The sequence below is a fragment of the Danio rerio genome, chromosome 25, assembly GCF_049306965.1.
Source record: "Danio rerio strain Tuebingen ecotype United States chromosome 25, GRCz12tu, whole genome shotgun sequence".
Taxonomy (NCBI): Eukaryota; Metazoa; Chordata; class Actinopteri; order Cypriniformes; family Danionidae; genus Danio; species Danio rerio.
Window position 1 is genome coordinate 15,527,683 of NC_133200.1, and position 23,363 is coordinate 15,551,045.

General features: G+C 32.6%; 1 protein-coding gene across 31 annotated transcripts in view; it reads right to left on the reverse strand.

Annotated features, from left to right (window-relative positions):
* Window positions 1–23,363, reverse strand: part of nav2b (neuron navigator 2b) — a 159,163-nt gene that overhangs the window by 75,406 nt on the left and 60,394 nt on the right. For 24 of the 31 annotated variants that reach the window (XR_012400329.1, XR_012400328.1, XM_073942957.1 and 21 more), the window contains 2 exons: window positions 18,511–18,795; window positions 3,218–3,343 (listed from right to left, as the gene is read on the reverse strand). Coding sequence is in view for 29 of the 31 variants with exons in the window: in XM_073942957.1 (XP_073799058.1) it covers window positions 3,218–3,343; window positions 18,511–18,795 (411 nt within the window). In the remaining 2 variants the exon portion in view is untranslated. Of the gene's footprint in view, window positions 1–3,217; window positions 3,344–3,473; window positions 3,642–4,824; window positions 4,930–18,510; window positions 18,796–23,363 lie in introns of those variants that run through there. The other 7 variants (XM_073942974.1, XM_073942968.1, XM_073942970.1 and 4 more) reach the window with 2 other exon arrangements.

Here is a 23,363-nt window from a genome sequence, read left to right on the forward strand (position 1 = left end):
TAATGTTGTAAATATTATTAGTATAAACGCTCTGTTGCTTGCACAGACTAATTGTTTTGCTTAATAAGGGCCTACTCACACTATGCCATCCGTACCGTGCCCAGGCCCGTTTCCCGGATCGTTTGAGAAATGTGAGTGCGCTGAATCGGGCTCAAGCACGGTTCACTTGGCCGGCCCTGGCCCGGTTGGAAGAGGTGTGCCTGAGCCCGGTTCACTTGGGCTTTGGCGCGGTACGCTTGTGTGTGAGTGCAAAACGCGCCAAAGCCCGAAACTGAAAGCGAGACGTGACTTGGGACTGTTTAATATGGATTTATTAATCATTCTTACTGTTCAGTGATCGCAAACTGCCGTAGTTTATTAAAGACGCAAACCCCTCACTGCACGACAGCTGCGCGCCTTCATCAGACCTCATCATTCCTGCAGCATGAGAGCTTTATGATTGTTTATGAGCACCAAAAGTGGCGGATCTGTTCGGCGAAATACCTGACTGCGTGTCCCCGCATCCCTAAGGACTGTTTGGCGAAATATTTGACGGCATATCAAACGACTGAAACGATATAACTAGAGAAATCTCCACTGTGCTGCTGAGTGAGAGAGCGCTTCTCACTGAACAGCGCAGCAGCGATGACGTAAGCGTGCGAAGCCCATTTGTGGTGTGAGCGCGGGCCGTCTGGGAAGACGGGAGGGGGGACAAGCGGGCTTTGGCCCGGTTCGAGGCAACTGTACCTAATGTGAGTACGGCCTAAGAGCTCAATGTGTTGTCAGTAGTCTTAGTTTTGCCTGCATGTTATTTTGACACTCAAAAATACAGGTAATCATTGATTTGCATGAAATAAATTTGCAATATATGAGTAATGCTGTTTTAGTTAAAATGATTTTGGTATTATATTAAGAAAATATGAACATTTTTATGCATGAACGATCCCTTCAATTGCATAGAATTTTAGGTGAAGTTTTAGAAACCAATTTCGAAAGGGGCACGTGATATAATTGATCGCAGCTGGTCTTTAATCCATAATCAGCAATAATCCAATCAGATTGATTCAAGCTTACATTAAATAGACCAAATTCGCCCTACTACCTTATCTTCGGTTTGGAAGAATCCCCCTTCCACCTTATCTCCTTCTTTTCCTCCCTTTACCAGGAGGAGCTCTCGAGACCTACCTGGTCTCAGACCCCCTTTTATGCTTATTGACCAGGCCGGAGCCCTAGGCTTAGTTATCTCCAAGCTCTCCCGGGACAGCATGCCAAACCTGCTATTAGCATCAAGCATATCTAAGTGTGAACTCTTGAAATTCTTTATGTGTATTGTTTTTTATGGATTGGTTTTTGGAGCTCCAATAATTGACTTAATTTCTCTCTGGGAAATAAGGGTCTGTCTTTCAGTTCAAGTCCTTCCTATAAGTGTCACCGTGACTTGTGGAACTCAAATGGTGAATGTTTCTTTCAGTAAATATCTTTAAAACATAAACTAATTCAACCAATAACTGCCTCATTCAGACTGCCATTTCCACCTTGGGGTTGCCTGGATAAGGTTCATGAATGATATTCACTGACAGCGAATGAGGTTTCTTGCTGCTGAAAATAAACATACCTCGATATACATTACTAGAGACCACTAAATATAGCTGTTTTTTTTTTTTTTTTGTAAATCTATCAGAGGCCGCTGTGTATGCTATTTGAGATCTCAAATTTCCCTCGCGAGTGTAAATCCACCAGAGGCCGCTGTTGACTGACTGTGTCACGACTGGGTATCACAAAAACAAAGGAAAGATCCAAGTGCAGCACAACACATTTACTGTCAAACAATAAAGATCCAAAAAATGACAAAGGGACAGGCAAAGTACCAAAATCGCCGAAAACGTAAAGTGCAAAAAATTAAACACAAAAGTGAATTAAACAAAAACTAAACAGGAATCCAAAAACATAGTAATGATACTAAACAAAGTAAACAAACAAACCAAACACGATGAAACGGATCACGAATAAAGCAGGACAGAACTAAATGGAACATTGAAAATTTAAAGGCAAATTAAACATAACATAATAGGGCTTATGAAGACAGAACTAATTAGACAATGAGGGAAAGCTGGAAACAAGGAGTGATCACATGACTAGGATACAAAACACAAAAATAAAAATAAAAACTGGTGCCCTTGAAGACTACCAGTAGTCACTGCAGCAGGTGTGACAGACTGACTACTGACTGAATGACTGACTGATTGACTGACCCACTCTCCTCCTTCCCTAAACCCAACCAATAGTGTTTTTAACCCTCTCAAGGCAGGTGTTGCTGATTTGCAACAGTTAAAAGCATAGATTTAGCCTGTTTCTAAAATTTTATTTGAGCCTGAAAGAGTTAAAAGCACAGTTTGACCAGACCACCCACTTCCCTAAACCTAACCGACAAATTTAAAAAGCAGTTAAAAAAAAGAAAAGCCCTCGCCTGATTTTTTACTAAGTTTTACCAAATTCTCACACTGTTATTTACTTGTTTATATCATTTTTTGGCTTCTGTTTTTGTCTTACCCGCTTTCTAGAACTGTTCTTAATCGTACTCGAACCCCATCGTCATGGTCAACTCCTCTCTGTGTTTCAAGTCCACAGGTGTACATGACGAGTTAACTGAACAAACGGATAACAGCAGGAAAGCCGTCCATACGAAGGTAAGTGGTTCACTGGTGGGACATTAAGTGTCAACGCACGCCTCCCACCAGTGCCGATATACAGCCACAATTGCACTGCTACTCATGTGATATTGCTCATATATATATATAATTTTTATTGTGTGTGTTAATTATGTTGTATTGTGCCAAATTGTCCCTCAGGGACAATAAAAGAAACTGCAATCTCCTTGATAAGTCACAGTTTAACCCCATATTAAGTTAATAGTTACTCTTGATTGAGTTCCATTTCAGACACACTGTATATTTTGTTGGTCTTTTCTGTTTTGCCAATGCAACAAAAAAAGAAAAAAACAGAAGCAGTAAATTACCAATTTATTTATTGCAATTTTCTGATTGCCGATGATTCACTATAGAAGGATGAAGTTTTGTATTTAACCCTAACAAAATGTACTTTATGTTTAAATATGTTTGTCTATAAAACCATATACACTCAAAATGACTGAAAAGCCATTTAAATAGCCACACACACACACACAAAACTATAAGGTGACTTAGTGCAGGTAACGCAAAGGTGAAAGGTTAAGTCCTACCTATCAGTGTCATCTTGACTCTTGGGATTAAAGTGCTGAATGTTCCCTCTCCCAGCATTCATTCCATCCAAAACCTGACTGTTAGCCCTCCGAGAATATAGGTTAAGACCTCCGTCCGTCAAGTAGCTGCAGACACACACAAACAAATGCAGATATAAACAACACACACTTACAAGCATAATGCAGAGTCTTATCTGTAAATGGAGCATGAACAGACGGTCTTTTGAAGAGTGCTAACAAAAAGAAAATGTTTTACGCTATGTTGCCCCGCTGTCTGATGATCTATGATGTATATTGTCCAGCTCTTTTGATGGCATGTTGTGTCTGCAGTTCACATTCATAACAAATGAACTTAATTATGTTCAAACAGCGCAAAAGACAAATGTTTGTCAATGTCTCGAGAAATCAGCCCACAGGAAAAACCAGTTGTGCTACCTTTAGAGAAGCATAAGTAGTGCATGTTGACACAAACACACACACACACACACACTCACACACATTAGTTCTAGTATTTTACTGTGTCTATATATTACTATATACTTCCATTTTCAGTTCAGTGCAAGTTAAAAAATTTAATAAACAAAGTGAAATTTACAAACTGATTTCAAGAGAAGCATGTGATTGATCACGGTTGGTCTCTCATTTTCAATCATCCATAAACCAATCAGATTAATCCAAACCTACAATAAATAGCCTATTACTCCTTTCTTCCCTTCTCTTCGTTTTTAAAGAATCCATTAATTATGGCACAATACATACTCATGCAACAGTTTTTTTTTGTGTAGTCTAGATAATAATATGAATTATTAATATTATTAATGTTGTTTTTATTATATATATTTTTACAAATATTTTATTATCATTGTTATTATTATTATTATTTATTTTAAACAATTATAATTGTATTTTTTTACAATTATTATTATTATTATTTTATTTTTTACAATTATTAATAATATTATTATTATTTTAATTATTACAATTAATATTATCATGAGATTTTTTACTACTATTATTATTTTTTTAACAATTATTATTATTATCATATTTAATTTTTTTTTCAATTATTATTAGTATTATTATTATTTTATTTTTAACAATTATTATTTTTATTATTTTATATATTTTTTACAATTATTATTATTATCATCATTATTTTATACAATTACTGATATTTTTTTAGAATTATTAATATTATTATTTTATATATTTTTACAATTATTATTATTATTTACTATTACTATGATTACAATTATTATTATTATTATTATTATTATTATTATATACAATTATTGTTTTTAACAATTATTATTATTATTTTCTATTTTTTGCAATTATTATTATTATTATTATTATTATTCTATAAAATTAATTTTGAACAAAAATTAAAAATGCTAATTTATAAGGAAAATAAATTTATATGAACATTGTGCATTACCTGAAAGTATATATATTCAAAAATATATTACATATTATATTTTATTAATATTAGCTAGTAAATATAAAAAATAAAGTTAAAAACAATAGCCCCAGTGTCACTGTCACTTTCAGTTTAACAATAACAAAACCACATCCAAAAATCTTGACCGGTGGAACTGTCCACTCACCTCAGCAAAGATCAGAAGCAACGTAAAGCAGGTCTGTGAGTGCGCAATGTGTGTCTGGCTTCCCATGAGCCTGTCTGTTGACTGTTCAGGTGTGTGTTTGTGTTTGTTCTAACTGTAAGTGTCTGTTTGTTATTAAGAGCCAAAAAGCAGAGCGACACTGGACAACAAACACAACTGGTCAGCTGATCTTTGCGGGATGACGTGTTTAACCTAAGGCCAGATCGACGGATGGACAGATGGATGGATGGGTTTTACTTGCTTAAGTGGATGTTAGAAACAGGTTCTCAAAGAACAGTCATTTGCCCTCCGGTGACAGCCAATATGAAGCAAACACTAGAAACAACTGCAGGGCGAAAGCAGAGCTGATAACAACATAATGCGATTCCACATAAGCCTGACGATTCACGTTCGAGCTGATTTTTATCTAATGCTCAAAATAACACAATATTGCTGAATAACACTGATAACATTAACCAAAAAGAGAGATATCTGGCAAAACAACACAATAATGCTGATATCTGGTTAGCACTTTTTTCTTGAATTTTATTATATTATAAAATAGGATTAAGCACTACTGAAAATTAGTTACATTTACATCTAGCTTTTCATTCACTTTGTTTTTGACTTTATTCATAAAGGGTCACCACAGCGGCATGAACCACCATTTACATTAAGTGTTTCATAATTTTTTATTTTATCCAGAGAAAACAGTTTCTACTGGTGGTTTGTCAAGCCCACTCACCTGTGTAAGGTACACTCAGAATTGTATAATACTTTGATTTTTAGTTGTATGTAGTTATAATTGTAGCTAAATTGGTAGTAGTTACAACTTATTAATGTTTTAAATAATCTTTAGCTAAGCAAAAATACAACTACAGTCATTTTGTGAGATATTATTCAATATTTGGTAACACTTTAACATAGTACATGTTCATTAATGTACTTATTAACATGAATAAACAATCACAATCACTCAATATACTAAGTCATTTATCTTTTTAAGTACGCTAACAACCATTCTAATAATATAATAATAATAAATAAATAACAATACACGTTACAGAAAGCCATACAAAAAAACAGTGTAAACAATATACTCTTTAAATGATATATAATCAAAACCTATTCATTAAGTATGGTTTTGGCTGGGAATTTGTGCTCCTCTGTTAAATACATGATTTATTATTTCATATTTGTATTTATCTAAATCTGATATAATCTAATAAATGTCATTTGCTTAAAGTAACATGCTAACAAGAAACAAAGTTAAGCACATTGATTTATTTCAGAATATGTATTACTAGATTGAGCAAAATTATGTCATTTTAGCCTGTTACGTCAAATATACTATAGTATAGTATAGTAGTAATAATATTTATGTGTGGTAATATGATAATAAGTGACACATTTCAGCATTTATAAGTTATTTTATAACATTAAAAAGTACTTTTTTGACAGAAAAAATCTAATCTAGTATATTTTTGCATACACTAACATTAGTTTTTATATTTTAAGATAAAAAAAAGCTATGGGCAAACTTTATTTTAAGGTACATATCTGCGTATTAACAAAAGTTTTATAACTTTATATTATATAATAATTATATTTATATAATTTTTATATAATTTTATTTATATATATATATATATATATATATATATATATATATATATATATATATATATATATATATATATATATATATATATATATATATATATATATATATATATATATGAAAACTCCTAATTAGCTGCTTATTAATATTTAGTAGGGTAGTAGTTGGTAGGTATTGGTAGGATTCCAGTAACGATGTAGAATAAGATCATTTTTTATAAATACTAATATTTTAATGATAGGCACGTAAGCCAGTAGTTAATAGTGTGAATTGATATACTTAAACTAAAGTGTTACCAAACATTTTTAACAGGGACAGCTTTATTGATTTTAAAGGGAGTGGGTTAGTTTTGATTGTTAGCTCTTGTCGTTGCATAAGTAAACAGTATCTGAATGCATCTTAATAGACACACATCCTTCAGTTTGATCTGACATTTCCTGTTGTGAAACAATCCCTCCGTGAGTCAGTTAACAGAGTTTCATCATCAGGGCGGCTGATTAACCTGCCAGTCGGGTGGGACATTTACCTACGCGCACGCACGCGCACACACACACACACACACACACACACACACACACACACACACACACACACACACACACACACACACACACACACACACACACACACACACACACACACACAGCATTAATGATTTATGACTTTCAGTTCAGTAATTAAACGTTATGTCTGAATCATCAGGTGTGAATCAGACCAGAAGTCAGGAAATATGAATTTTGCAATCCTGAGGTTGATTGATCATCATTTTCAAAACATCTAAGAAAGCTTAGCAACAATATTATACTTAATATTTACATTTGTATTTTTGTTAAATAATAATTTTATTATTAATACAAAACTTTTTTATTAGTCCGACCTTTTATTATTAATGCACATTTTTTTTTATTGAATACTTATCTTCTCACCAAGGTTGATCCAAAAAAACAACAACAAATATTAAAACTGTAAAATTATGATATATTACTAAAAATAACTGGATTATTACTCAATGTAGTTCAAAATTCAATCCTGTAATACAAGCTGGATTTTTAACATCAATACTTAAGTCTTCAGTGTCATCTGATCCTTCAGAAACATTATAATATGCTGTTTTGATGTTTAATTATAATCACTTATTATTGGTTACAATTAGGGATGTCTAGATCCGATCATGTGATCGGAAATCGGGCCGATTACACAGTTTCAGACTCGATTTGAATAAGACGTTACCTCAAGATCAGGACTCAAATAGATATGTACTGTATATATATATATATATATATATATATATATATATATATATATATATATATATATATATATATATATATATATATATATATATATTAGGGATGTAACGGTATCAGAATTTCACGGTACGGTAATACCTCGGTATGAATGTCACGGTACGTTATTTATTGAATCATTTACAGGAAAAAAAAACTTTTGAAAATACTCCAAAAAAGTGCCAAAAGTGTCAATGACATACAAATTAGCCATCTATCTGTTAGCTTTGAAACAGGAACTTCAATTTTAATAACAAAAAATTATTAAACCATGTAAAAAAATAAAGTTTCAATTTAGTATTGTTGAAAACTCATCACATTTAACATTTAATCACTCACTTAGATAGAGATGGGTTTAAAGGAAAATTATCATATAACTATAATCTGGTAAAAGCTGGTATCTCTGGGTATTTACAATGTCCCCTGCAACAGAAAAAACCCCTCTCATTTGGGACTGAGGTTTCTGGGACAAGAGAGATATGACTTGGCCCAGGTTGACAGCAGTGGGGTAACGTTGTGCATTGTCTTTCCCCCACTTGAGAAGACAAACCATGAGTGAGATAGAGATCTCTTTGCGGTACAAGTCAATGTCTGCATCAATCTGAACAGTGTGCTGTGTTTCTGCAGTCCCCATGACTGTTATTAGTCGTATTCCCCAACTTGCAGGCACATGCACACATAGGGCTCAACCTGTGCAGTGCACATGCCCTTTTTAGTCTTGGATAGAAAATGCCCTTCCAAAACGATCAAAAGTGCCCCCGCGACGCGACACAACCTCCGTCCAGTCCAGCCCTTCAGTAGGCGCGCGACAACACCTCTCTTGAGTATGCGCGCTCAACCCCCCCTCGGCGCTTTACAATACGCGCGCCACAACACAGCTGATCAGAACGCGCGCGACAGCACCGCTATTCAGCACGCGCGCGGCGACAACACCCGCTTTAGGTTCGATCATTTCCATCTTTTTTTCATCTCCGCTACTAGCAGCACACTCCATTTCCGCATTACTGGATCTGTAGCGACAACAGACCGCAAAGGATTATGGCCACGCCGGGGCTGATGGGAAATGAAGTTTCAGCCACCTCCCGTTCGCTTCATTCGCCTAAGCAAATTTTCTCAGAAGACCTATAGTTTTACCGAGTCATGCGACTTCGGTAATATCGAAAAAATTTAATATTGCGGTATGACGGTATTTACAATACCGTTACATCCCTTATATATATATATATATATATATATATATATATATATATATATATATATATATATATATATATATATATATATATATATATATATATATATATATATATATATATATCCGAAGTGGGACTCCTTTTCAGCCCTGGAGTTTCAAGCGTTAGACCGGCCCACCTCAGTTCACGACATTTCCAATTGAGTTTCTAATGACACTACCACGTCTTTTTCAAGGAAACAGCAGCTTTAGAACTTTAAATGTTTGCTATAAATATGAGAACATTAAAGGGTAGCTAAATCTCCAACACTCTTATTTAAAACATCACAATGTCCTTTCCTGCAATAGCTAAATACATATTCTGTGAAAAATCCTTTATAGATATCCAGTCCCTTGTAACGGTGGTCACACAAAAAATAAAAATAAAATATGTAGACCTACAAAATAAACCCAAACAGTATTATACTGTATGTCTCAACACTAAAAATGAAAAAAAAAATGAAATAAAAGAAAATACTGACCAAAAAAAGACCAAAATGGCGTTGTTATGCTGGTGTATTTGGAATAAAAAATAAGTATTGCACTGTTATCTGCTCTCTTTTGACCACAGTGTTACTTTCTATTGATGCCTAAATCTTTTTCTCCCCTTTTTAGATTTTTGATCAAGTTATGTCAGATTTATCAATGTAGTGAATCTTCTGATTTTCATTGAGCAAGTATAACATTCATTAATATTAATTATTCGAATTCTTATACTCACTAAGGTGCCGCTGTTTGGGGTTGAATGATAGTTACATCATAATTAACCTGCGGGCTGCATTTTGCTCAAGGGGCTGCAAAAAATAAAAAAATAAATAAAAAGAGCTGAGCTGCGGCAAAATAATGACTAAAAAGAGTGAGGCTATGGTCAAATAAATGAAAAAAAGTGCGACTGCTGAGAGTGCAAGCAGCTAGGGACACCAGCCCACAGCAACGTATGCGGCACAACATCACTTTGTTCAAGAGACTCTATTGGTTAAATGGCGATAAAGTACAACACGGTAGCAACTTAAAGCAGAAAGCATGACTGTTTCTCAATGTGCGTTCTTCAGTAATCTTGTGTCCTTGTGTAACGTCATCATTAACCGCTAAAGTTCAGTTCTAAAACTCAAAATCGGAGGACGTGTGAAAGTTCCCGGATGTGTTCTTGATATCGAGGATGCGTCAATGCCGACTTGAATGCAACTCGCTCGAGAAGTTCCAGAAGTCATTGCGACTCATTCTGAAAAAAAGCAGGTGGGAAGCGCAGCAATTCATACCTGTTTATTATTAAAGCTCAGAGATATAACTTATTAAGTTTCCATAAATGAGACGGTGAAAGAAATCATTCACAACAAAAATCTTAATGAATGCATAAACACATTAAGTGTGTTAATTTGCTTAAATTCGTATTGAAATTTGTGTTATTTGTTTTGTGCAAAGTATGTTTGTAATGTTTTTGAGAATGTTATTTATATTGAAAGGGGGAAAAACAATAACTCGTTGTATGAATGCTGTAATGTTTAAATAATTTTCTGTTAAAAATGTGTGAAAGTCATGTGACCATCACGAAGAATGCAGCACTATTTCTCACAGGACGCGTTCTCTGTTCTCGCGGTCTCCCGAGTCCAAAAGTGAAGAATTGATGTTATTCATTACTTCATTATTCAAGCTACCTCATAGAAGTGCTCTGTTTGTTAACAGAGTTGTTAAATATTAAAATAAGGTAAATCAAATAAAAAATAAGGAACATCCTGGATCGATTTCTTTACTCTTCTTTATTCTTTTTTAAAGTATCGGATCGGGTTTCTGGATCAGCAGATACTCAAAATCAAAAACTCAGACTCGGACTTGAGGGCAAAAAAACCTGATCGGTGCATCCCTAGGCACAATTATCAATGTTGAAACATTTTCTTTCTGCTTCTAAGTTTTGTGGAAAGTGTGAAAAATTTACTTTGTTAGGATTATTTAACAAATGCTGGAATAGTTGTCGGTTCATTCCGCTGTAGTGACGTCTGATAAATCAGAAACTAAGCTGAAGGAAAATGAATGAATGAATGAATGAATGAATGAATGAATTATTAATCAGGGGTCACCACAGCGGAATGAACCGCCAACTTATCCAGCATATGTTTCACGCAGCTGAGCCACAACCCAACACTAGGAAATTTTTATTGTATTTTTGATCAACAAAATGCAGCCTTGGTGAGCAGAACTGGCTAATTTACAAATATTTGATCTCAAACATTTGACTAGTAGTTTAAAATTTATTTAATAGTTTATTAAAAGCTCTTTTATTTTAGTATGTATCCTTTAGCCTGTGGCAAATATCTTCCCATTGTGTCTATCTATGATTGTTGAAAGTGTCAGTGTGTTTTTTTGTTATGTCTGGACTATATTTGCTATTGTATACCTCAATGACAGGTGTTCACATTAGGGATTGGTGGCTTCTGTGCTACGTTGGTTACTGAGCAACAAAAGCTTGTTAATATTAGTTTAACTAGTTAAACACTCTGCCCCGAGCAGGTCATTCATTTGCCCTGACCTGGTAACCCAGTGTCAGTCACCCAACATCAGTCTTGACAGATATGATGATAAGCAGGCAGTCAGATATTAGGCAAATAAAAGTGCTTTGCCATAGTAAAGCCAAAAACAAAATGATAAGTTTGAATCTGTGTTTTAAAAAACAGTAACACACATAAAAAGTAAAAAAAAAAAAAATAGAACAAAACAACAAAAGGAAAAAACAAAAACAAAACAGCACGATACAAAAACAACAAAATGTAACAAAAAAAAAACAAAAATCATTACAAAAACACAAAAAACAACAAAAACAGCACCACACACAGAGAAAAACAAATCAGGACAAAAACTTCCAAAGTAAAATGCAAAACAAATGCAAAATACAAAACACCTCAGTTTAATTTAAAAACACCCAAATAACTCAAGCAAACAAACAAAACAAAAAAAAAAAAAAAACAACAACAACAACACCACAATTCAATACAAGAATAATAAACTGAAACAAACAAAAAAACAACAACACAATTCAATACAGGAATAATAAAGTGAAACAAACAAAAAACAACAAAAACAAAACACAGAAATACAACTCATAAAACAACAAAATGAAACAAACAAACTAAAAGCAACACAAATAAAACACCACAAAATAAAAACAACAAACAACAGAAAATACACAAAACATAAAAACACAAATAATCATAACTAAGCAAAACAAACAAAAGCCACAAAAACAAAACATAACACAACAAAACAACATAAAGCACTATACAAAACACTATACAAACACATAAAAAATAATACAATACAACAAAAATGAAACTAACAAAAAAGCACACAACATAAAAACAACAAAAAACAGAAAATACACAAAACATAAAAACACAACCAAGCAAAATGAATAACATATACTATAAATAATAATATACAGCAAAAATAAAAAATAATAATAAAAAATGAAAGAAAATACTAAATACTACAAAAAACACAACCCAATATGTAAAACAAACATCAAAACCACAGTAAAAATGACAAGATATAAAAGCACAACTAAACAAAACTAACATACAAAACCAAACAAAATCAAAGCATCTACACATTTCATATTTCAGAATCTTTTAATAAAAAACGAATTGTGTACAAAACAACAACAAAACCAATTCATTACATAAAAACATCTACACTTTAATCAAATTTCAGTGAATTAAAATAAACTTGTTTTGTGCTCCCTATTGTCTACTATCCGACAATGACAGTACTAAACAACCCAGGCTCATTCCGAAAACTTACCCCATGTACATTCCTGAAGAGTGCCAAATACGTCCTAGGAGGTACATTTTTTGCAGTTTTTGTTATTGCTAATCCACCAGAGGCCGCTGTATAGGCTTTTTCAGATCTCAAATCTCTCTCGTGAGTGCAATTAGTGTCTGCTCTTCTGGTAAAAAATCCACCAGAGGCCACTGTCAACTGACTGACCGACAGATCGACTAACCCACCCTCCTCCTTCAATAAACCCAACCAATAGTGTTTTCAAAAGCACCGTTTGACCAGCACCAACCCTCTTCCCTAAACCCAATCAACAATTTTAAAAAGCAATCCAGAAAAAAAGCCCCTTTATTTTTACCAAGTTTTCTGATTTTACTACATTCACACTGTTGTTTATTTATTTATTTTATTTTTTTACCAACTTTCTGGAACTGCTATTCGCCCGACTCGAATGCTGTTGTCGTGGTCAACTCCTCTCTGCATCTCAAATCCACCAACATACATGGCAAGCTACAGCACAAACTGAAAACAGTGGGAAAGCCGTCCATAGTGTGAAAGCAGTCTAAAAAAGAATGGCTTCATACCGCCCCATAGTGTTTGTTTTAAAGACAAAATGCAGCCATATGTACTTCTGGCTAAATAATTCATGATCTCCAGAAATGTATACGGGGCTATGTTTTCAGAATGAGCCTATATTGGTACTAAGACAAGTCTGTAAAAAGGCACTTATCCACATCAAAGCATCCAGTTTTAGAAACAGAATTTGCCCAAACTTTGACTGTGTTTCAAAACCCATCCATATATGGCCTCAGTAATTGGGCTTAAAAGCTCTCCAACTATGATCAAATGTCTGACAAAGATTTTCTTGCGGTGACAGAATCACTCTCCTGGAATTCAGCACAGAGGGAATATGAGAATCCAATAAAAGTTGTCTGTCTCATTCATGTTTGAACAGGACCAGGGAAAAAGATTATCTACATTGCTTTTGTTGTTTAGTCACGTTTCCAAATTTGGATGAAACCTCATATCTCCTCCAAGAGGTCAGAAGGATGCTGATTTTCCACTAAAGTCAGCTTAATTTATGTCTGCGAGGTAATTTTTTTTATCTTTGTGCCCTAAATATTTATATATTGGCCCTCTCTCTCAGGATTCAAGCATAAATATTTCCCATGACCCTTGACTTATGTCTTCTTACCACTGGCTACATGTTGCGTTTTCATGTCCTGCTGACAGACAGTGAAATGAACAGCTGATAACAGACATTTGAACAAAATATTTGCTCAACTGAAAGAGCGGTCATAGCTTCTAAAGTTGAATTGTACAGTAGCTGGTCTCTAATGTATTACTGTGAGACACTGCAGCCAAAAACACTTTTCATGCAGCTGTCAAGTTTAAGATTTTTTTTTTCTTCAGGAAAATATAAAATGGAAAACAATTCTAATGTAAAGAATACATAAAAAATACAAAATATACCTGTCTTGTTAAAATTAATTAAAACAGAACAAAAAGTTCTTTTTTTCTTTTTTTTCAGTCTAACAAAACAAATCAATTAAAACTAAATATGAGACAAAGCAAATAACAAAACAGGAAAACATTTCAACTGAAAAATAATAACAAAAGCAAAAACACGGTACAAACAGAAACAAAAAAATTAATTTTAAAAAGTTTGTGTTTTATAAAAAAAAATTTTACTCTGTTCATTGTGCACAAATTAATAGACAAAAAATAATAGACAATGCTAAGCAAAACACAGCAAAACAATAAAGACACAATCAAACAAACCAGAAGACAAAACTAAAAACAAAACAAGACAAAACAAAACAAAGCAAAAGACGGAATAAAACAAAACTAAACTAAACAAAAAACACATAATAAAAATAAAGTCACAATAAAACAAAACAGAAGACAAAACAAAAATTAAACAAGACACAACAAAACAAAGACAGAATAAAACTAAACTAAACTAAAACACAACAATAAAACTAAAGTCACAATAAAACAAAACAGAAGACAAAACAAAAAAGGAACAATAAAAAACAAAACAAAAGACAAACAAAAAACTAAACTAAACAAGATACAAAACAAAAGACACAATCCAACAAAACAGAAGAAAAAACTAAAAATAAAACAAGACAAATCAAAGCAAAGCAAAAGACAGAATAAAACAAAACTAAACTAAACAAATACACAAAACAAAACAAAGCAGAAGACAAAACTAAAATTAAAACATGACACAACAAAACAAAGGTAAACAAAACTAAACAAAAAACACAACACTAAAACAAGACACAATAAAACAAAACAGAAGACAAAACAAAAAGGCACAATAAAACAAAACAAAATACAAATAACTAAACAAAACAAGAAACAACAAAACAAAAGAAAGAAAAAACTAAACAAAAGACAAAACTAAACTAAACTAAAACATGCAATAAAAAATAAAATGCAATAAAAGACACAAAAAACAAATCTAAAAACTAAACAAAACAAGATACAACAACAGACAGAATTAAACAAAAGACAAAACTAAACTAAAACATGCAATAAAACAAATAAAATGCAATAAAAGACACAATAAAATAAAAGGCACAAAAAAAACTAAACAAAACAAGATACAACAACAGACAGAATAAAACAAAACAAAAGACAAAACTAAACTAAAACATGCAATGAAACAAATAAAATGCAATAAAAAAGACACAAATTAAAAAACAAAATAGTTGACAAAACAAAAATTCTAATTATGACCTGTCCTACAAAATAAGAGCACAGGCTGGTACAACTCAGATGAGGTATATGCACACAGACTTTTAATTTCAGCCAGCCACCCTCAGCACTTCCTGAAACTGACTTTCCATTATAAAATTGCCACGTTTAAGGTCTGATTTCTTTAAAAATACAACATGAATGCTGTAAAAGGAAAATTATGAAAATAGTCACATTAAGCTTTTACCAGTACGTTATCATTAGCTGAAAAACATTAGCTGTGCATATAGACCATTTGGCACACAAGTTTGTGCGGAAAGAGGCTGAAATTACTGACTACTCAATTCAGGAATCAGAAACTTTTTTAAATGATTCCTCAAAAACTCCATTCATACTGCGTTCTGACCTATGAAATAATTCATATGTTTTACATTCACAAAAAGTAACACTGACTACACAGTACATAAGGTTGAAAAAAAAAAGTAAAATAAAATAAATAAATCATTCAAAAGCTGCATACAGAAACAGACAAGCTCAGATTGTAATGATCCAAAACAAGGCCAGGAGTTCATCCACACATACTGTAATTTGCATTTTGCCACAAACCACTGCAGAACACAGTGAACTTTTAGCATGCAAAGCGAAAACTGGCAAAGCTCCTAGCGAACGTCACAATAAAAGAGTGAAGTGAATAAATAAAGCTGGATCTAAGTTACATGATTATATGCTAAAAAACTGTGGCTGGAGCTCAAGAGACAGAGCAGGAATTCAGTGCAGGTCACGTCCAGCCACATGCTAACAGTAAAACCTTTGATAAATAGTGCTAAATGGACATTATAATGTGTAGATTGCAAGTATAGCAATCACCACATTATCAATGTGTGAAAAACAATCATTTGTATTGTGATTAGGTATTCTGAACATAATAAATCAATATTTCTGTCTATTTTTTAACCAAAGTAATTTATTTTTACGTCAGCTGTTTGGAAGGAATACATTTAAACTAAACTATTTAAAGGACTAGATAAAGAGCACCACCAAGAGGCAGATGCAGAGAGGAGAATTATGAACAAGTATACAAACAAACACACATGATTAAAATCAAGCTAAAACATGTTTAAATGTATTTCTTTAATTCAGGCAATCCTATGAAAATACTTAAATCAGGTAATACAAAAAACTTATAAATTGCAGTTAATAATTTCTACAATTACTCAATTTTACCATAATGTTTAATAGAAATACTTAAAAAGAAAATATTAAGAAAGCAAAATGTTGTTTTAATGAAACTACAAACACACAACTGAAAATAGAACAAAAATGAACTGACCAAATAATAAAATAATTGCAACTGAAAACATAAAAAATATCACCTTACCGAAAATACAATGTTAACGTGTTAAAGCACCTGATTGAGTAATAATAATAATAATAATAATAATAAATTAAACAAAAAAGAATAAATAACCAGAAATTGATTTATTATTGTTAATATATACAGTACGTCAAAGTTTTGTATGATTTGGTGTGAGCAGCTGTAAATTTACTGGGAAACTTGAAAATTTGTAACTGATTTATTTATTTATTTTTATTGCTTGTTTGTTTGTCTGCATCCTGAAGTCTGTTCTTCGTATCCTTCGTATACAGGATTGTTTTGTTCTCCAAAATTCATTCAACAGTTGTTGTCAGCAACAGGTCTTGTAGCTCAAACCTGCTCGGTAGCAAACTTATTTCATATAAACAGGATTAGATTGTGTAATTTCAAGCAAAGGTGATACTAAGAGTACCCAACTGCTGATATTTTCTTACAATAGTTATATATATAAAATTCTGACTTTAACTGTATATATAATTGATTAAATTGGGTTAAATAGCAAGATATTTAAAACATTTATTTAATTAAAAATCTTAATAAAAAATAAACTGCTATCTACACTCCAAAAAAAAAAAGTAAAAATAATAAATAAAAATACAAGTAATGTCACTAGGGTGGTCCAACACAAATCGATTAAGTTAACCTAATTGTTTTTACAAATTCAAGTGCATTGAACATAAAACATTTAAGTTGTCCCGAAAAAAAACCCTCAATAATTGTGTGGATTCAGCTCAATTTAAGTAGATAGAATAAGCAGAAAAAAAAATTACTTTTAGAGTGCAAGATATACTTTTAAGATACCAATATGCACAATTTAGATACAAAAGCGCACTTTGAAAAGGTACCGACCCAGCTTTAGTACAATTTCTGGAGGTGTATGGACATGCTAAATTCTTATTATTTTTTAAAGGAATAATAATTTATTGCAGTTATGCACACACTTTGACAGCTAGTGATTTGATGCAGCACGAGTTTTCGACATTTACCAAATATCAAAATGGTTTTTGAAGAAAAATTAATTGAATTATTTCCCAGAGATGAGTTGCAGCTGGAAGGGCATCAGCTGCGTAAAAACGTGTTGGATAGGTTGGTGGTTCATTTCGCTGTGGTGATCCCAGATTAATAAAGGGACTAAGCCAACAAGATAATGAATAAATGAATTTAAATAACCAGTTATGCCTTACGTTACAAGATTACAAAGCTTGAATACTATCCCAAAGACAACCTGCTACAAAATTAAGTAAGTTGATAAATATTCTTGACACATGGAGGAGTAAAGCCTGCAGCCCATAACAAATGTGGAAAGTTATTGCGTATCATACACAACTGTTTACCATTAGTTTTGTGACATTTTTCTCACATGGATAAATGAATATTAGTCAAATGAAGTCATTAGGTTGCTTTGCCATCAACTAATTGTTGCATTGCTAATCAAGATTTCGAGGATTAATAGATCTGCAAACTAGTTTGAAGAACCAAAAGGGTCAGAAATCAGTTCTCAAAATTGAAAGATCCAGGATCTGTTCAATCATCTTAGATCATTTAAAAGCGAGGTAAGAATAGAGCCCTGCATGGTATCCTAAATAGACTTGATATAACCTGAAATATAAACACCTGTTAAAATTATCTTAGTAGTTTCACTGTAAACATCCTGTACACTGCAAATTCTACAAAAAAAAGTTGAGCTTGAAGCCACACTCACCCGCTGGTGATGCCATCCAGCCTGATGCTCTTGCCCAAGACGTCTCCATCACTCCTGTAGCCTGGGGTTTCCAGCTCCTCCACCTTCTCTGAGAGCTGGAGGCCGTGTGCGCAGGCCTGCTGAGGGTTTGTGTGCTGGATGAAGGTGTTTGATGAGGACGGGGCTTCACCAGCTTGTAGGCGAGGGCTGGAGGAACCCAGTCTCCAGGGGCAGGAGCTGAGGGTCAGCAGAGCTCTGCCATTGATCTCCGTGGTGATGGTGCTGTCGAAGGTGGTCTCAAGGGTGCTGTAAGGTGGTGTAGAAAATAAACCATAGGTAAAGTCTCATGTTATATTTAATAGGTAGAATTTAATAATAAAAATCTCATCTCAAAATGTAATATAAATACATTTCATTTTAGTGCATATGTATATTAGATTTCATCAGGTTCAAAACTCTTCATTTATTATTTTGTCATATTTTGGGCTTTTTGTTATATTAATAAATACTGTACAAATAAATTAGCTTCTTGAAAAATTGTTGTAACTTAAGTTTTGCAGTAGGCTACATTTTGAGTTAAGATTTCTCTTTAAAAAGAGTTTGCATTTTTTACTAAATTTTTTAATCAATGAAGAACTAATAAACAGGTGGCAAATTTAAGATGGTGACAAACATATATTTTAATCAATATTAGTAATGCAACGATTATAGATTTTGGTTTTACAATTATAGTCAGAGGAATAATCACGGTTTCATGGTTATCACCATTATTATGCATTCATCAATTTCAAAACACTACAAGTTTATAAAAATGACATAAAAACTCCCTATATTTTAAAGTGTTATTTATTGCTACTCAATAACCAATAAATACAGCACAAAATAATAATAAAAAAGAAACAATAGTCCATTTTATTTGGACTTAAAAATTAGTGAAAAAAGGTGACATTTTGACATTTAAACAAAAGTAATAACTTTAAACTGAAAATAAATGACAGAACAATGAATAAATAAATAAAAATAATAATAAATAAAAATACTATTTGTCTGGTGTAAATCTAATGTAAGTATTCAATCATGTGTAATGGAATGTACTGAAAGTATTGTGCTTTTAAAGAGAACAAAACTTTTGTCTGAAACCTTTGGTATTTAAATTTTTTTGACGCAAGTAGAAATGTGTAAATTCCATACAAAGCATGAAGCTGATTCTGTAAAGTTTAGATGTTTTCAACTAGGTGTGCCTGGAAAGTGTGAGTGCATCACTCCCTATATGAGCACACAGGTCATTCGCCTCCATTGGAAATAACAAACTTGCGCATGCAAAAGATGCAATATATGAACGGCCCTTAGTTAATAAATATTCAATCCAGTGTGCGTGCGTATTTGTTTCATTTTAGCAGTTTTGTTCCATGAAGAAATGCGGTGTGGAGAAGCCTTTACAATTAATTAACTCTGATAAATTAAAGCGAGGTTAATAGAGAAATCGGTTAATCATTGCATCTACACACACACACACACACACACACACACACACACAAATTTAAAATTAAGTGTTTGTAATAAATTCATTAAGTTATTTTAATTGTTTTTAATTGAGGAGATGTCTTCACATATTTATAAACAGTATTTATTTTCTAATCTAGTATTTAAATTACATTATCATTCTTATTTTAGGTCACAAACTATTTTTTATATATATATATATTTCATTGCAAGAGGCATGTCTAAAAAATTAAATATTTACCTACATGTTTAGGTATATTTATATTTATATACAGTATGTTGCAAAGGACATCTGTGAAGGAAATAACTTCAATTGTGCTCGATTGCTGGCAACATTCATTAATTAAGCATTGTTTAATAATTATAATTGAATTATTCATTTATAAGGTCTAAAAATACAGTCTGAAATTATAATATTCATAATCTAACATTTATTACATTTTTTTAAAATTTAAATAAAAAAACATATTTCATTTACATGTACAAATCTACAGAGCAGAAAGCAAAACAACACAGGTTTGCCATAACACGAAATACTGACAGGTTTTGTTTCTGTTTAAACTTTAAACCAAAGATTTGTCCCAAAGCAAAGCACTAAGTAATATCAGCACTGGATTTCTGGCAAATTTCTGTATATCCACTGAGTTCCAATGTAACATCAAACTAGGCTTTTAATGCAGCATTAGTAGCGGTAGGAGGCTTCTACTGATTTCACGGCCAGCTTTTGTACATTGGAAGACCGAGACGTGCATCAAACCGATCACGGCGAAGACAAAAAGTGTGCAACCCCCAAACCAGCTCCTAACGCCAATCAAACTGTCCTCCTCAATGCCATCCAGAGTTTAACAGTCCACAAAAGATAAAAGAGTTCAGACACCCGACACAACAGGCCACTTTCTGAACTGTGCCACTCATTATTAATGTCATGTTGAACTGCAAGCCAAAACACTGCTTGACTGACTTACATTAAGAAACCCAAAGCTTTTTATTTTGCAAGTTGGCTAAGTTGTTATTTTTAAATGAGCATATTAGCCATTTTTTCTTCTTTCATCATTACATATGCACTAATATAAATACATTGTTTCATTATTGGATCACACGTTTATACACATTTAATAAAGTCAAATGTTTTTATTACAGAGGTGATTTTGTGAATCTCTTTTTCAGAAAAAAATCTGATTGAAATTAAAAGAAATAAATACCATAAAAATACAATACAATGTTTTATATAATCAAGGAAATGATTTATGAACAAATATTCTGTAAAAGCTTCGGAATATAGCAATATATTGCAATATAAACTGCAAAGTTTGGTGTTTATAAGTCATGCTGAAGAGATTAGAAGGTTTATGGCTCAGTATAGCTTGTAATTCTGGTCTATATGTATTTTGTTTTGGTGACTTTTTTACAATTTACCCTTTATATTATATTTATTTAGTAATTTAATTTAAAACTATAGCAGTAACTGTATTTGGCAAACCAACAATTCTTAAGTTTAGTATCTATAAAGGTTCTCATTAAATATTTATTTATTTATCATTAAATGTATGTCAGTTTTTATTTTTCATTTCAGATTTTGCCATTTTTTTAACCTTTTTGCTTTTGTTACTTTTTTTTCTTTTTAATTCATCCAAAATTCACCAATATATGAGCAAAATCACACTCGTAGCAGTGCGATGTGGCTGTATATCAGCACTGCTGAGAGTTGTGTGTGCCTTAGTGTCCCACCAGTGCTGATTTACAGCCATATCGCACTGCTACGAGTAAGATATTGCGTTTATACAATATTTTGACAAAAACCCTTCGTCTAAAAACCCTTTTGTATTAGAAACTACTTTCTTCCGCCATTTATTCACATCTGCAGCTGATGTCAGAACAGCAGAAGCATTAGTAATTCATCAACGTCACTTTAGAGCTAGTATTTAAATGATTCTCTAGTGTAATGTCTAAAGTGATGACAAAACAGGTGATTTTGCTGACATTTTAAGATTAAAAAGCTGAACGTAACATGAAATGCCATCAGTCCACAGAGATATCTCCCCACTGTATTACAGTCTATTACAGTCTACAGTATTTCTCTGTTGCAATCGGGATATAACAATAGTTAACCCTGAAAAAAGCAGCGCAATCGCTACCAGATTGCTGTTGTGCTTGCAATAAGGAAAAACGCTAAATACATGCGTAAACACAGAAATATTTTTAAATAGGCACTATCATCATAAATAAACTGCATAGTTGCAATCTAAACAACTACTCAACTCAAAAAAGCCTCAAAAGTACATTATGCTGTCCAGCAGCAGCAATAAAATGTTGCTGTGTGTGGGTGGAGTAATAAACAACGGTGAAAGGTAAAGTGGCGGTACAAGTGCAGTTACTGGCACAGCTATTAGCCAATCAGATTCAAGAACCAGATAGAACTGTTGAACAAACTGTTTTATTTAAGCAAGGGAGTTATGTACAAACAAATTGTTCAGTAAAATCAGAATATTGATCTGAAAACAAAACTGCAACGTTTAGTGTTCATAAGTCATGGTGAGGAGATTAGAAGATTTATGGCTCAGTATAGAGTAATTCTGGTATATTTATTTTGTTTTGGTTACTTTTTTCCAATTTTAGTATACAGTTGTCGTTAAATATTTATTTAATTACCATGAAATGTCAGTTTTTATTCTGCGATTCAGTTTTTTTTATTTTTATATCCTTTCTGCTTTTATTACTTTTTCTCTTTTTTTATTTATCCAAAATTCACCAAAATACTGCAACATACCAAGCTATATGTCTGCAATTCTTTTTTTCACATGACAAAAACGTCAAATTTTAACATTTGCAGCTTAAAATTGTAAAACCTTTAGTGGGGAAAATGTATATATTTGCTTTATTTTTAAAGTCAAAATATATTTTGTGGTAATCAAACATTTCATTCAATTCCTGACCTGCTACCCATTTTAACCTGTACTGAACACAGAAAATTATTTAAAGAGCCCCTATTTTGCATTTTAAATGGTCATATTTTGGTTTTGGGGTCTTCAACAACAGGCTGATATGCATGCAAGGTCAAAAAAACACTTTCATTGTCTTATAATATGCATTTTTTTTTACCTATTTATCCCGTATGATTCGTTCAGTGATTCATTTGTTCCCAAACCCCTACTTAGCCCGTTGCTAATCTGCACTGATTGCTCCTTCCATTAATAACAAACATATTTGACACACGTATTGTATCAAAATCAGAAAAAAGACAGGAAATGACAATTACATTTTTTTAAGCCTTTATTCCCTGCAGCCGAACCTCCATCTGTCAGTAATTGTCATCTTCGCGTCATGATCAGTCCCATGATCCCCCCGCTCCTTTAGTGTCTGAATGGAAAGTG